This window comes from Rhineura floridana, chromosome 1 (genome assembly GCF_030035675.1).
Source record: "Rhineura floridana isolate rRhiFlo1 chromosome 1, rRhiFlo1.hap2, whole genome shotgun sequence".
Lineage (NCBI taxonomy): Eukaryota > Metazoa > Chordata > Lepidosauria > Squamata > Rhineuridae > Rhineura > Rhineura floridana.
Window position 1 is genome coordinate 74,288,281 of NC_084480.1, and position 14,171 is coordinate 74,302,451.

General features: G+C 39.6%; 1 protein-coding gene across 3 annotated transcripts in view; it reads left to right on the top strand.

Annotated features, from left to right (window-relative positions):
* The window catches only part of APC (APC regulator of WNT signaling pathway), an 87,534-nt gene that overhangs the window by 64,933 nt on the left and 8,430 nt on the right, over positions 1 to 14,171 (top strand). For all 3 annotated transcript variants that reach the window (XM_061624054.1, XM_061624072.1, XM_061624064.1), the window contains 5 exons: positions 4,062 to 4,157; positions 8,292 to 8,431; positions 11,992 to 12,069; positions 12,975 to 13,091; positions 13,273 to 13,487. In XM_061624054.1, coding sequence (XP_061480038.1) covers positions 4,062 to 4,157; positions 8,292 to 8,431; positions 11,992 to 12,069; positions 12,975 to 13,091; positions 13,273 to 13,487 — 646 coding nt within the window. The remainder of the gene's footprint in view (positions 1 to 4,061; positions 4,158 to 8,291; positions 8,432 to 11,991; positions 12,070 to 12,974; positions 13,092 to 13,272; positions 13,488 to 14,171) is intronic.

Below are 14,171 nucleotides of genomic sequence, written 5' to 3' on the forward strand. Positions count from 1 at the left end.
AGTACGTTCAAGTAGTCAAAACAAGTTTCCAAGACATGGATGATACATGCTGAATCCTGTTCCAAGCCAGTTCACTATAAATAGATTGGAACAGGTGTTCAGCAGCTGATGCTGTCTATCCAAAAGCCACACTAGATCCAATAGCATCCCCAAACTGCAAACCTCCTCTTGTAATGCATAAGAACATAAGAACAGCCTGCTGGATCAGACCAATTGCTCATCTAGTTCAGCATCCTGTTTTCACATCAGCCACCCAGATGCCTATGGAAATAGCAGTTTCCCCTCCTCTGGTTTCCAGCAACTGGTATTCAGAAGCATACTGCCTCCAACTATGGAGCTAGTGGCTATTGATAGCTTTATCCTCCATAAATTTGTCTAATCCTCTTTTAAAGCCATCCAAGTTATGGGAGTGAATTTCATAGCTTAAATATACGCTGTGTGAAGTATTTCCTTTTGTCTGTCCCAAATTTTCCAGCATTCAACTTCATTGGATATCCATGAGTTCTAATGTTATGCAAGAGAAAGAAAAACTTTCCTGCATCTGCTTTCCCCATGCCACGCATTTTAATGCACTTCTATCATGTTGCCTCTTTGTCGCTCTTTCATTAAACTAAAAAGCCCTAAATGCTGCAACCGTTCCTCATAGGGTAGTTGTTCCAGCTCGATCATTTTGGTTACCCTTTCTGAACCTTTTCCAACTCTACAGTATCTTTTTTGCGGTGAGGTAACCATAACTGTACACAGTATTGCAAATGTGGTTGCACTAAAGATTTGTATAACTATATTATCATGTCAGCAGTTTTCTTTTCAATTACTTTCCTAATGATCCCACCCAGTGCACAGCAGCTGTGAAAATCTTCATTGAGCTATCCACTACAACCCCAAGATCTCGTTCCTGGTCAGTCTCTGCCAGTGCAGGTTCCATGAGCGTATATGTGAAATTAAGATGTTTTGCTCCAATATGCATCACTTCACGTTGAATCTCATTTGCCTCTCCTCTTATTCCATGACTGCAAGATTACTCAGGAGTGTTTGGTGAGATACCTTGTCAAAAGCTTTTTGAAAGTCCAAGTACACTATGTGAACTGGATCACCTCTGTATGCTTGTTGACACTCATTCAGCTTCTCTGCAATCTCCTTATCCTCCATTAACACAGTTTTGTTTCAGTTGTCATCCAAAGGTCCAACCTGCTCCCTAGACGGTCCCCTGCTATTAATGTAAACGTTTTGTTGTTGTTTGCCTATGTTTTTAGCAACGTGTTCCTCAAATTCTTTTTTAGCTTCTCTTGTCTGCTTGCAATTTTTTTTTTGGCCAAAATTTGTGTTCCCTTTTGTTTTTCTCATTTGGACAAGACTTTCATTCTACTTGCCTCCAATAACTTCTTTGACTCTGCTCATTAACCATGCTGACATCCTCTTGGCCCTGGTGGTACCTTTTCTGATCTGCAGTATACACTCCAGTTGATCTTCTAATATTGTGTTTTTATCCAAGCATTTTGGAGTGATTTCGCCCTCTGGACTTTGGCTTTTTTACTGCCTTTTTAACAATCCCCTCATTTTTGGAAAGTTTCCTCTTTTGCAGTAAAATGTGACCAAGCTGGATTTTCTTAGCAATTGGCCATTTACATTTATTTATTTATTTTTAAAACTTATATACCACCCGACTAGCAATAGCTCTCTGGGTGGTGAACATAAATACAATAAAATACCCGGAAATACAAAAGCATCACAATCTAAAATCAAATTTCACAATCTAAAAACTGCATAACTAAGATCAAATTACAAACATTACCATCATTAACAAAAAATTAAAATGCCTTGGAGAAGAGAAAGGTTTTAACTTGGCGCTGAAAGGATGATAGGGTCGGCGCCAAGCGCACCTCCTCGGGGAGACTATTCCATAGTTCGGGGGCCACCACTGAGAAGGCCCTTGATCTTGTCACCACCCTCCGGGCCTCCCTATGGGTCGGGACCAGGAGGAGGGCCTTCATAGCAGACCGTAGTGTACGAGCAGGTTCATAACGGGAGAGGCGTTCCGACAGATATCGTGGTCCCGCGCCGTATAAGGCTTTGTAGGTTAATACCAACACTTTGAATCTGGCCCGGAAGCGTATTGGAAGCCAGTGCAAGCGGGCCAGAACAGGTGTTATATGGTCCGATCGCTTCGTTCTTGTTAGCCGCATTTTGCACCAGCTGTAGCTTCCGAACCGTCTTCAGAGGTAGCCCTACGTAGAGCGCATTACAGTAATCCAAACGTGTATGTATGTTTAATTTAATAGCACTGTGGTCAGAGCTCCCAATTGGTTTAACAACACTTAGATTTTGCACCAGGTCCTGGGTGCCACTTAAGACTAATTCCAAGGTTGCCGCTCCTCTGGTCAGTTCCATGACCAAGAGTACAGTCATTTAGGGTATTGAGGAAATGTTACCTCTTTATTGTGATATGAATGCTTCTGTAGCCTGTCTGTGTGAGGGTAGTTGAAGTCACCCATTGCTGCAACATTTCCTTTTTTGCATGCTTCCCCAGTCTCATTCTTCATCTGAAGATCTCCTTGAGCACTTTGATCAGGGTACAATTGCCATATCCCCAGTACTAAATTACTCTTTGAGCCTGACATCACCACCCACAACAGTTCTGTGGAGGAGTCTGCCCCTTTTGGGATTTCTAGCTTGTTGGACTCAATACCCTCTTTGATATACAAAGTGTTACCACTTCCAGTACACCTTTCCCGTCCTTCCTATGGAATTTATATCCAGAGATAACAGTGTCCCACTGGTTCTCTATTCCATCAGGTTTCTATTGTCTTCATTATATCAATACTATCCTCAAAAACCAAGCAGTCCAGGTTCCCGTCTTGGATTGGAAGCTTCTCTCTTCAAGTGTCTTTTTCACTTGCGTTTCACCCTATGGTGCTTTGGTCTCTCTGAATTGCAATCCTGTGCCCCTGCACTCACCATGCCTAGTTCTACACATCCACATTTAATTTTCCTAATTTTTTTCTTCTTCATTCCAGGGGGGAGATTAGTCTCGAACCAGACCCTTCTCAGCTCCTGTCAGCTTTCCCCCCACCATCAGTTTAAAAATTGTTCTGCCATCTTTTTTATCTTAAGCTCCAACAGTCTGGTTCTGCCCAGTTCAAGTGGAGTCTGTCCATTTTGTACAGGGCCATTGTGTGTAATCCCATCAAGGACAGGGAGAACTTCTAACCTGTCATGATGCTATATTTGTTTTAATGTGCTGAATAATTGTTTATTGTTATTGTTCAGTTCCAAATGGTTAAACTTCATCCAGTCTGAAATGACATCTAGACATTGACTCAGGACTGTTTGCCTTCCCTACTCTGTAATTTTTGCAAATAGTGCACGTTAGTGGCCTTAGTGAAAAATATGCATCTACATATCAACAAATGAAAGCTTACTGTTGGCTTTGTTATATTCTTCAGTAATTTATATGTTAGGTTCTGAGTTATTGATGATGTGACTTTGTAATCTAGTTGGTGTGCTTGAAGTTCCCAGGGACAGTTCTGCTCATATATGCAAGGGTAGTTCAAGTGGGGGGTGATAGTAAGCTGACATCATCTTACAGAGTTCCAGAGAATTCTGTTGCGTTCTCCTTAAGGTTGCTTTTTCCTGCATGGGGCTTTTATCCATGTAGTAAACGAAAATAGTACCAAAGTTTTGTGCTTTGAGCAGAACACCCAGCTCAGTACCACCTCCTCCCACCTAATATAACCAGGCTTGGAAGTCTCTGTCATTAACCGCTGCTGGCAGCTGCATGAAACTGAATCTGAATCTAATGTACATGGAAGTGATTATGGTTCATGGGTCCTGTGGCAATTGATTTCCTTGTGTCATTCATTGACTGGTCTTCACTACTACTACACTGGATAACTAATTAGCGCTTCAAACGTTTTTATGTAGAAAAAATCTACATACTTAGGCAATAATTAGACTGCCTGTCAGCTGTCTAAAACAGCTTTAAGACATGACCTCTGAATTTAGTTTTGTTAAATACCTATTTGATGAAGCAAATAGTAATCATTTTCCTTGTTCTGATACAGTGCCAGCTCCAGTTGACCATCAGATCTGTCCGGCAGTATGTGTTCTAATGAAGCTTTCATTTGATGAAGAGCACAGGCATGCAATGAATGAACTTGGTAAGACCAGTTTAACGTCTGTCCTGAAAGGTGGAATATAAATCTTTTAATAAATAATTCATTGCCTCACATTATTATCAGGAAAATTCAGGAAGCTCATTAATATTGCTTGTGAAGGCATCCTAACTCAACCAGTGCACAGAGAAAGGAAGAGATGGGTCATCTATCAGTGAGGGGAAAGAGCCCTTTGTCCATCCTATCAACCTTCTGCCCTTCCTCCAAGGAATTAAGAGCAGCATATGTGATCCCCCTTTATCCTTGCTACATCACTATAAGGTTCATGAGGCCAAGAGTATTAATTGACTAAGGTTACCAAGTGGTTAATGATTAAGCAGGGATTGGAATTCAGGTCGCTCAGGTAAAGTCTGGCACACAGTCCATAGGCTGTAGTAGAATGCCCACTTGATTTTGGGGAACACTGCTTTAAAACATGTGCCAGAGAGTTGAGAGTAGGTTGAATAGACCAAGAAAAGAGGTCCTTCATCCTGTCAGTTGTTAATATATGGCTACAGATAAATTGAAGAAGCACCAGTCTTGTATTTTCTTCTGTTAGGAACAGTGGACCAAACGTGTCTTGAGTACATACTCAGTATCACTTCATATGGATTAGCTACCACTTTATACACTTTGACAGCCTGATGGTATTCACAGTTGAGAAGATACAGATCTTAGTCTTTCAGTGCATGATTTCTTATGATTTTTAAATAGTGTTGTGAATATTGTACCAGTACAGCATAGTTACACCAGATGCAGCACAATCCTCTGCATGTTGTTTAGCTCTTATTTTATTTATTTATTTATTAATAGCATTTGTTAGTTGCTTTTTTCCAAAAATAGGACTCAAAGCGACGTACAAAAAGGAAAACAAAAACACACTGCATATGAAATAGGTTACAGCAAGTCAAACAATGGCAAAAACAATTTCAAGCGAAATAATACAACAATAATAGAGAAAAAAGAAATGGCAGATGTAACAGCAACACAAAAACCATACCAACACTATAAATGTAACATAACACATTGTAACAATCCTATTACACAACTAGTCAATATGGCAAAAGTAGAAGAGAAGTAACACAATTTCAACTTAGCTACTAGAACCAGCCCACCCATGACATTATTCAGTCTCATTCTTCTAGTAACAAAAAGTCCTTTTAAACTCCACCAGTCTCCGCCAACCGCCCACCATAGCTCTTACACTTGTGACAATTGCATATAAGACATTGGAAAAATACTGTATCTTTGAATGTTTAGATTGAGTGGGTTGTATCCAAACGAGTGCAGGCTTGGTCTCAGAGAGCAGAATTGATATAGTAAGCATAACTGAAATCTGGTGGAATGGAGAAAGCCAGTGGGACATGTCATCCCCGGATATAAGCTATATTGGAAGGACGGGGAAGAACATATTGGAGGTGATGTCACTCTATATCTGAAAGAGGACATTGAATCTAGCAAGCTAGAAACCCTAAAAAAGGCAGACTGTTCCATAGTATCGTGAGTGGGTGTACCAGGCCCCAAAAGTAACTTAGTACTGGGGACATTCTATCGTTACCCTGGCCAAATTGCTCAGGGAGTTTTGGAGATAAAAAATGAAATTGAAGTATCCAAACTAGGAAATGTTGTAGTACAGGCGGGCCCCGCTTTACAGCGCTTCGCTTTTCGGCGTTCCGCTAATGCGGTGGCTTTCAATTAGGGAAAGTCCCCGCTTTAAGGCGCTTGTTCCGCTTTTACGGCATTTTTTGCTCATCGTGCGCCACTTTTGCGCAACTCGCACCATTATCTTCAATGGGTTCTGCTTTTCGGCGGGTTCCGCTTTTCGGCGGCAGTCCGGAACGGAACCTGCCGTATAAGCGGGGCCCGCCTGTAATGGGTGACTTCAGCTACTTTGACATTGACTAGCTACATATGTGTTGCACTCATGACAAAGAGGTAACATTCCTAGATAGCCTAAATGACTGTACCCTTCAACAGTTGATCATGGAACCAAACAGAGGAGCGGCAACCCTGAACTTAATCTTAAGTGGCACCCAGGGCCTGGTGCAAGATGTAAGTGTTGTTGAACCTGTCGGGAGCAGTGACTGCAGTGCTATTAAATTAAACATACATGTAAATGTCCAATTGCCAATAAAATCCAGCTTGGTAACATTTCATTGCAAAAGAGGAAACTTTCCAAAAATGAGGGGATTAGTAAAAAGGAAGCTGAAAGCCAAGGTCCAGAGTGTCATATCACTCCAAAATGCTTGGGAACTGTTTAAAAACACAATATTAGAAGCTCAACTGGAGTGTACACTGCAGATCAGGAAAGGTACCACTAGGGCCAAGAGGGTGCCGACATGGTTAACTAGCAAAGTCAAAGAAGCTATTAGAGGCAAGAAGGCTTCCTTCAGAGAATGTTCCTTCAGTCAACAAGCATATTGAGAGAGGTGATCCAGTGGACATAGTGTACTTGGACTTTCAAAAAGCTTTCGACAAGGACCAAAGACTCCTGAGTAACCTTAGCAGTCATGGAATAATAAGAGGAGAGGTCCTCTTGTGGATCAGGAACTGGCTAGGAAACAGGAAGCAGAGAGTAGGAATATATGGACAGGTCTCCCAATGGAGGGCTGTAGAAAGTGGAGTCCCCACAGATCGATATTGGGACCTGTGCTTTTTTAACTTGTTCATAAACAATCTAGAGCTGGAGTAAGCAGTGAGGTGGCCAAGTTTGCCGATGATACTAAATTTTTCAGAGTTGTTAAAACAAAAAGGGATTGTGAAGAACTCCAAAAGGATCTCTCCAGACTGAGTGAATGGATGGTGAAATAGCAAATGCAGTTCACTGTAAAAAAATTATGCATATTGGAGAAAAAAATCATACTGTCACATATATGCTCATGGGTCTGAATTGGTGGGGATTGACCAGGAATGAGATATTGGGGTTTTAGTGGATAGCTCGATGAAGATGTCAACCCACTGTAGAGTGGCTGTAAAAGAGGCAAATTCCGTGCTAGGGATCACTCCAAAGGTATTGAAAATAAAGCTGCCAATATCATAAGGCCATTATACAAAACTGTGATGTAGCGGCATTTGGAATACTCTACAATTCTGGTAGCCTCACCTCAAAAAGGATATTGTAGATCTGGAAAACGTTCAGGAAAGGGCAACCAAAATTATCAAGGGGATGGAGTCACTCTCCTAAGAGGAAAGGTTGCAGCATTTGAGGCTTTTTAGTTTAGAGAAAAGGCGAGTAAGAGGTGATATGAAAGTGTATAAAATTATGCAAGACGTGAAGAAAGTGGGTAAAGTTTTTCTTCCTGTCTCATAACACTAGAACTTGTGGACATCCAGTGAAGTGGAATACTGGAAGATTCAGGGCAGACAAATGAAAATATTTCTTCACACAGTGCATAGTTAAACTATAGAATTCGCTCCCACAAGAGGCATTGATGGCCACCAACTTGGATGGCTTTAAAAAAGGATTAGACTGATTCATGGAGAATAAGGCTATCAATGGCTACTAGCCATGATGGCCATGCTCTGCCTCTGTAATTGGGGGTGGTTTGCTTCTGAATACCAGTTGCTGGAAACCACAGGAAGGGATAACACTCTCGCACTCAGGTCCTGCTTGTGGGCTTTCCATGGGCATCTGGTTGGCCACTGTGAGAACAGGATACTGGACTAGATGGACCATTTTCCTGATCCAGCAGGCTGTTCTTATATTCTCATGAACATGCTGGCACAGCGGCACTTCCATTTCCTCTTCTCCCCCCACACGCCCCAATATCTTCTCCATAGCTGATTTTGAGGGCACACGAGGATGGAGAGGAAAGTTCCATTCTACTAGCACACATCTTTTACACTAGCAGAAAGGGAGTGTTGGATACTGCCCAGTATTTCTTATCCTAAACTGGATAATGCAGTGTGTAGAGATAGGAGGTTTGGTTTGATTTGGAACAAATATGTTTGCTCTCTTTGGATTCTTAATACTTTCCCGAAATATTCCTGGTCTTTAAAACCAGTCCTCAGTTGATGTGGTATGTAGTATGATATAGTATGGATGTAATTATTTCCTTGCTTTGTTTTTGGCGTTGGAGAATAAATACATTGGTTTAGAAAAATAATTCTTTTTTACAAACACTTCAACTATTTTTATAGGAGGATTGCAGGCCATTGCAGAATTGCTTCAGGTGGACTGTGAAATGTATGGGCTTACTAATGACCACTACAGTGTCACATTGAGGCGTTATGCTGGAATGGCTCTGACAAATTTAACTTTTGGAGATGTAGCAAATAAGGTAGGTTAATTTTTTTAATGCTTAATATTTTTAATATTAAGAACTTTGAGATTTTAGCTTTTCTATATATAAAGGGCTATTGACATTAATTTGAAACTACAGCTGAGTTTGGACAGAAAAGTGTAGTTCTGTTTCTTGATTGTTTTTAAGTCTGCTAGAGTTAACCATTTGAACTATGCTGAACAGCATTTCATTATTTTTGTGGGTGTCATTTCAATTGGCACAATGGCAACAGCAGTAGTAGTGGAGTTAAATATCAGTTGGAAGAATAGTGAGCTATATACAAACCAAGGTTTTATTCGAAAATACCATTATGTGTCTCAAGTCAAGAAGCGTTTTATAGAAGAGAAATGTCTGGAAAAGAGAAATGGTTAACTTATCAAGAACTATTAGAAAATGTACATGGAGAATACACAATGAAAGAGAGAGAACAATTGATAAAGGAAGGATATAGTTTTCATTGGTTTGCCTATTTACAATTGTTAGAAAGATATAAAATGGACAAGAAAATGTATGGGTTTGAAATAAGTAAATCTGATTTTGAAATAGGTTTGTATACAAATGATGAAAACATAATTGCAAAAATGTATAAACTTTTATTGAAAATGGATATGGAGGAAGAACAAGTAAAAGAGTGCATGGTAAAGTGGGCAAAAAATTTTGGTCATAACATACAAATGGATCAATGGGAAAATATGTGGAAAAAAGGCTTGAAATTTACATTATGTTATAATCTTAAAGAAAATTTTTATAAAATGATGTACCGTTGGTACATGACTCCAGAAAAGCTGTCAAAAATGTATAGTAATGTCTCTAATGTTTGTTGGAAATGTAAACAACAAGAAGGATCTTTTTATCATATGTGGTGGTCATGTAAAAAGGCGAAATTATTCTGGGCACAGATAGGTAGGAAGATGCAAAAAATTTTAAAGATAAATATTCAGTCAAAACCAGAATTTTTTTTACTGGGTTTTATGGATAAACAAATAGAAAAGAAATATGGAAGAATATTATTATATATGATTACGGCAGCAAGATTATTATATGCACAAAAGTGGAAAATGGAATCAATACCAACAATGGAAGAATGGCTACTGAAATTAATGGACTTAGTAGAAATGGATAAATTGACGTGTTTACTTAGAGAAAAATCGACAGATACATTCCTTAAGGATTGGAAGCCTCTCTTAGACTTTTTGTCGAAAGATCAAAATAAAATGATGATACTGGGATTTGATGATTAATTAAGACAGCTTATGGAGAAAAGGGATTCTGTATGTACATATTAAGGGACAGGTTTGATGTATATTATATACTTATAGCTGATCTGTGACAAATCGGAAGTCAACCATTTTATTTTTATTTTTTGTTGTAGTATTGTTATGTTTTTTCTTACTTTGTTTTGTTTGTTTTTTGGAAAAATTTGAATAAAAACTATATAAAAAAAAAAAAAAGGAAGAATAGTGAGCTATGTTTGATTTTTACACCTAGCTCCCTGCTCTTTCTATAGCTGCTGCAGAGAGCAGGAGGAGACATCTGGAACATATGACTGGGCAGTGAAAACCCCATCCCCCAACTGAAGTTGACACCCAGCCACTGGAACTCTACCCCCGTTTCTTGGGGAGGGGAATTTTCCCCAGACCCAAGAACATCAATGGCAGTTGCAGCAGCAGATTAGCTGCCAAAAACTGAGGGACAAGAGGAGATACGTTTGACTTTTACATTAGGCCCTCTACTCCTCCTATAGCTGGCACTGCCAAGAGGACCACCCACCCACACCTTCCCAGCAGATGTTGACACCCAACCACTGGGACTCCACCTCTAGGAAGATTTCCCCTGACCTAACACAGGTGGTAGATTATCAACAGAGAAGGGGTGACACCAAAAGGAGCAATGTCAAAGTCAACCCTTTGGTTACTGCGCAAAAGTTTCACCCCATTTTTAACTGAGAAGGGACAGTAGGCTGTCTCCGATTCTTCAGGTGGAAAAGAGGAATGGCATTGAATATGTTTTGATAATCTCAGGTGAGAGTCTAGAATCTAGGTATCCCAGAAATTAAATAAGATTTCTGATAGATTGAATTTTTTTTGTTAGGAAACTGCCTAATCAGTTTTTGGAAAATGGATGCCCTAAATTGGCACTGTGTGATTTTATTAGATTATACTCTGTACTCTTGTCCTGTTGCTATTGTTGAGGAATATTTTAGTGTTCTGCTTTGCTGCCTGTTTTAAAGGTATTTTATATAGCTCATGAATTAATTTAATGTACTTTTACCCCTGTGCTTTATTGCAATTCTTGAATGTGCTACTATTTGGAATGTTTAGTCTTTGTCATATGCATGTTTATGTATGTAACTGCTGGGCGAAAGGGAAGCAACCAAAGTCCACCTCAGGGTCTGCTCTGACGAGACTCCTCCTCTCTCTCCTCCCCTCACCTCAGGGCAGTCTGCCATCAACTGCCTTGTGGGAATGTTTTTAGAATATGTAATAGAATGTTAACTTGTAGGCCACTTTGAGAGGATTTATGTCCTGAAATCTGGGACAGAAATCAATATATGTGTCTTGGGAACCAGTCAAAGAGAGGCTTACCACTTTAGGGTTGGCCTTGGTCAGAGGGAAATCTGGTGATGGGGAAGGGACAAGCCGGATAAGGGGAAGGTAAGATAAACATCTATGTGTTTTCTCTTGTCCTGGATGTTCCTCTAGACCCATTAGGTGTTATTGTTGCATGCTAGGATGGGTAAGTAGAAAAATATCACTTATCTGGGAGTTAATTCAGTTTGGGAGTGCTCCTAGATCCATCACTTCTACATGTTCAAGTGGCCATAAGCACCTTTTATAAACTCCATCTGGTAAGCCAATAGAGTCTTTACCTGAAGAAATCAGATTTGGGCACAGTCACTCCTGTGCTAGTCACCTCTAGGTTGGATTACAGTAATGCACTTCATGTGGGACTGCCATTGAAAACAGTTCAGAAATTTCAACTTACCCACAATGGGTCTGCCAGGGTTTTGGCAGGGCCAAGGAGATCGGAGCATATTGCTCTGATTTTGTACCAATTACACTGGGTCACTATTCAAGGTTCTGTTGTTGACCTTTTAAATCCATAAACTGACTGGGGTTTCTTCCCATATGAACCTGCATGAGAATTCCATTCCACTACAAAGGGCCTCCTTGTGTGCCCTTGCCCTCTGGGCTGCGCTGTGGAGCGTTCTCCGTTGAAATGCTCAGATTATGGAATAAGTTGCCTAAATAAGTCCTTCTAGTGTGCAGTGAAGACAGTCAAACATATGCTAGAATGAAACAAACCTGGCCTCCCTCTTAAGAATGTTTTAAACCACTGTTACTTATTATTGTATTGTTTTACTATGTGTCCGATTGTGTACTTACTGTTTTAGCTTTGTTACTTGCCTTGAGTGCACTTAGTGCAGAAAAACAAGATAGAAATAATTTTCATGCTTTATGTCCTTTAATTCTGCTGTTTAAAAAATAACATGTGACCTCCTGTTGTCATAATACTGATTAGTAATTTGTTCCACCATATTCTCTCTTTTGGATCAGGCTACATTGTGTTCCATGAAAGGTTGCATGAGAGCTCTTGTTGCCCAGTTAAAATCTGAAAGTGAAGACTTGCAGCAGGTAAATCTTATTAGTGGAGCATTTTCCCCGCTGTGTATTGCACATATGTTGCTATTTATTTGAGTCTGCTTTCCTTGGTCTACTCTCCTCTGGCTCTCAGTTTTCTAAACCTCCCCACATTTTATTTTCTTAATGTTTTCTATGTACTTTGAGAAATTTGAAGATCAAACGAAGTTAGCACACATTTATTAACATTATCTTAATCTGCTTTTGGCGACATGGTAGTCCGTATTTCATTTTTCGATTAGAGAAACATGATTTGGGCACCTCTTAGTAGAGCTATACAACTTCTAATGTTAAGATTAGGAAGGCCAAGTATATATCCTATTTCATGTGTCCCTTTATCTAATACAAGTTATACCAGGATGCTTATTGGTATCAGTTGGTCCATATAGTCTGAAAGTCCTTAATTTGATATTTTAATTTGAAGACATGTATGTATATTATGTCTTATACTCCAGTTTGCAGTTGCCATGTTTGGATCCAAACCTTTCTTAAAAGAAAAAAGCACAGTTATTTAGATGCAAATTTCTGCACAACACAAATATGTTGTTGTTGTGTGCCTTCAGGTTGATTACGACTTATTTGCATGCACAATGAAAATATTTGTAAAGTGCAAATAAAATACGTAATATTACCACAGATGCATAAAACAATTCTCAAAATATTACTCAGCAGAACAACGTTTCATCTGTGGAACTATATGTAAAACAGAATTTGAAATGAAGATTTAGGCTCCTGATTTGAATTAAATTTGAAACTAAAAAATAGTATACATCACATAGCTTATTATCATGGAAATCACGCATCCTAATCTGTTTCCAGGCAGTCTGCAAGTAGCAGAGGATAGAAAACTGTAAGGTGTATAAAGCAGATCGAGCTTTTTAATTTTTCCATTTTTACAGGTCATTGCAAGTGTGTTGAGAAATTTGTCTTGGCGAGCAGATGTGAACAGTAAGAAGACGCTGCGTGAGGTTGGAAGTGTGAAAGCATTGATGGAGTGTGCTTTGGAAGTTAAAAAGGTGCCATATGTAAAAGAATATTTTTCAATATTTGAGTATCCATAATTATTTTTTTGGTTTCCTTGTTCTTAGAAGAAAAGTGCAACTTCTCCTTCCAATAACAAACAAAAAGAAACCCATTAATTCATTTGGATTAAGGTTGCATTCCAAAAATAATTCAGTGTGTTTGCTGTCTCTGCAGGAATCTACCCTAAAAAGTGTATTGAGTGCTTTATGGAATCTGTCAGCACACTGCACTGAGAATAAAGCTGATATATGTGCTGTGGATGGTGCTCTTGCCTTTTTAGTCGGCACACTAACTTACCGGAGCCAAACAAATACTTTAGCTATCATTGAAAGTGGAGGGGGAATACTACGTAATGTCTCCAGCTTGATTGCTACAAATGAGGACCACAGGTAAGTTTGTCATCTAGTTGCATAAGCCGTAAGTTTTATATTTTATGCAAAATTGCTGGTTTAGCAGGTGACATTTACTAGAAATGATAATGAAGGAGGCATCTATTATGAGCAAAGTTATACTTGATGTTGTTGCATGCTGAATTGTTGTTGCAGTGTTATTGTAAAAAGCCCACAGCTCAGATGGCTGCACATTAAGAATGTTCTGTGTAAAATTAGTGAAGTAGCGTTTTAGTTCTGTACTGCTTTTCACCCAAATCAGTCACATATTTACAAAAACAAGATAATATTAAAACATAATACGCATTATTTTTATAATGGTATTTGTATTTTTCTGGTTAGCATGCCATCAGGTAGTCTTTTCTGTTATTTAAAAAAAGCTCTTAGTAGAGCTTCTTCTGTCTTGCTTTATGCCTGTCTTTGATGCACTGACATGCTTTTTCCTTCAGCCCCCATTGGTCAGCTTCCTTCCACCCACCCACCCACCCAAGGCTTGTGGCTGCAGTCTCCTCCATTCTTCTCTGCTGCTTGGCCCTGCGGCTACGGCCTCCTCTCTTCTCTCTTGTCGCTCGGCTGTCTACCCAAGTTTCAGCTGCAGCACCAAGACTATCCTCTGCTTGGGATCTTGCAGAGCTCTCACTTCCAGCTCCGTCTTTGCAGCAGTTAGGTCTGGTGGCGGCTCCC